General features: G+C 51.5%; 1 protein-coding gene across 1 annotated transcript; it reads right to left on the bottom strand.

Moving 5' to 3' along the window:
• Positions 1 to 531: 531 nt before the first annotated feature.
• Positions 532 to 1,002, bottom strand: LOC122726103 (keratin-associated protein 1-3-like). The gene has a single exon (XM_043963618.1). The coding sequence runs from the start codon at positions 1,000 to 1,002 to the stop codon at positions 532 to 534; it is 471 nt and encodes a 156-aa protein (XP_043819553.1).

Raw genomic sequence — 1,002 nt, 5'->3', positions numbered from 1 at the left:
TAAATTGAGATATGATAGTTCAAAGGAGGAAAAGCAAGATGGAAGAGATGTTCTAAAGGTAGGTATCAGAATTGGCTGTGGGATCCTCAGGAAAAGGGTGTTGGTGAGCAGTAAGGAGTTTTTGCTAAAAAGACCATGAGATTACAGAGCTAGAGCTGGAGGTGGAAGGGACTTCAGAGGCCATCCTATTCCTTTTATAGATGAGAAAGCTGAAGCTCAGAGAAATAAAGTCATCTGGTCACTAAGGGACTGAGGCAGGATTTAAACCTAGATTTTCAGGTTCCAATGGCGATACTCCCACTTGTGTTATCATACACAGACCTTCTTTTTTCTGCATGCTGGGCTATATCCATTTGTTTTTGTCTTGGGGAATAGAAGATGACCTCTGACATATAGACTGAATCAGATCTGACCAGGCTATGTTCTCAGGAGCCCTTGGACAAAGAAGCAAAAGTTGCAGCACTGGATGAGAAGGTAATCAGTTCAAAGATGTGCTATCCTCCAGGAGCTAGGGGGTTGATGTCTTGGTTTTTAACAGGTAGGCTCACAGCAGGTAGTGGGCTCACAGCAGGTAGTGGGCTCACAGCAGTAGCAGCAGCAGGCTGGACGGCAGCAAGACTGGCCACAGTAGGATGGGCGGCAGCAAGAAGCTTGGGCATGGTGCAGCTGGCAGCAGGATGGAGGAGTGCAGCTGACCACACAGCAAGGTGGCAGGCAAGTGCCCTCAACCCTGCAGTCTGGGCGGCACCACCTGGTGCGGCAGCTCTCCCCTCCACAGCACTGGGGTACGTAGCACCTGGTTGTGCAGGTGGTCTCACAGGTGGGCACACAGCCTACTCCAGAGCTGATCCCAGAGCCAATCCCAGAGCTGGTGCCACAGCCTCCCTGTTGGCAGCAGCTGGTCCCACAGCTATCTTGGCAGCAGCTAGATCCACAGTTCCCCCCAGTAGAGCAGCTGGGGAAGCCACAGAAGCTGGTGGAGCAGGTATTGCAGCAGGACAT

Source organism: Dromiciops gliroides, chromosome 4, assembly GCF_019393635.1.
Source record: "Dromiciops gliroides isolate mDroGli1 chromosome 4, mDroGli1.pri, whole genome shotgun sequence".
Taxonomy (NCBI): domain Eukaryota; kingdom Metazoa; phylum Chordata; class Mammalia; order Microbiotheria; family Microbiotheriidae; genus Dromiciops; species Dromiciops gliroides.
Note: the sequence above shows the minus strand (reverse complement) of the source record. Positions and strands in the feature narration are given on the sequence as shown.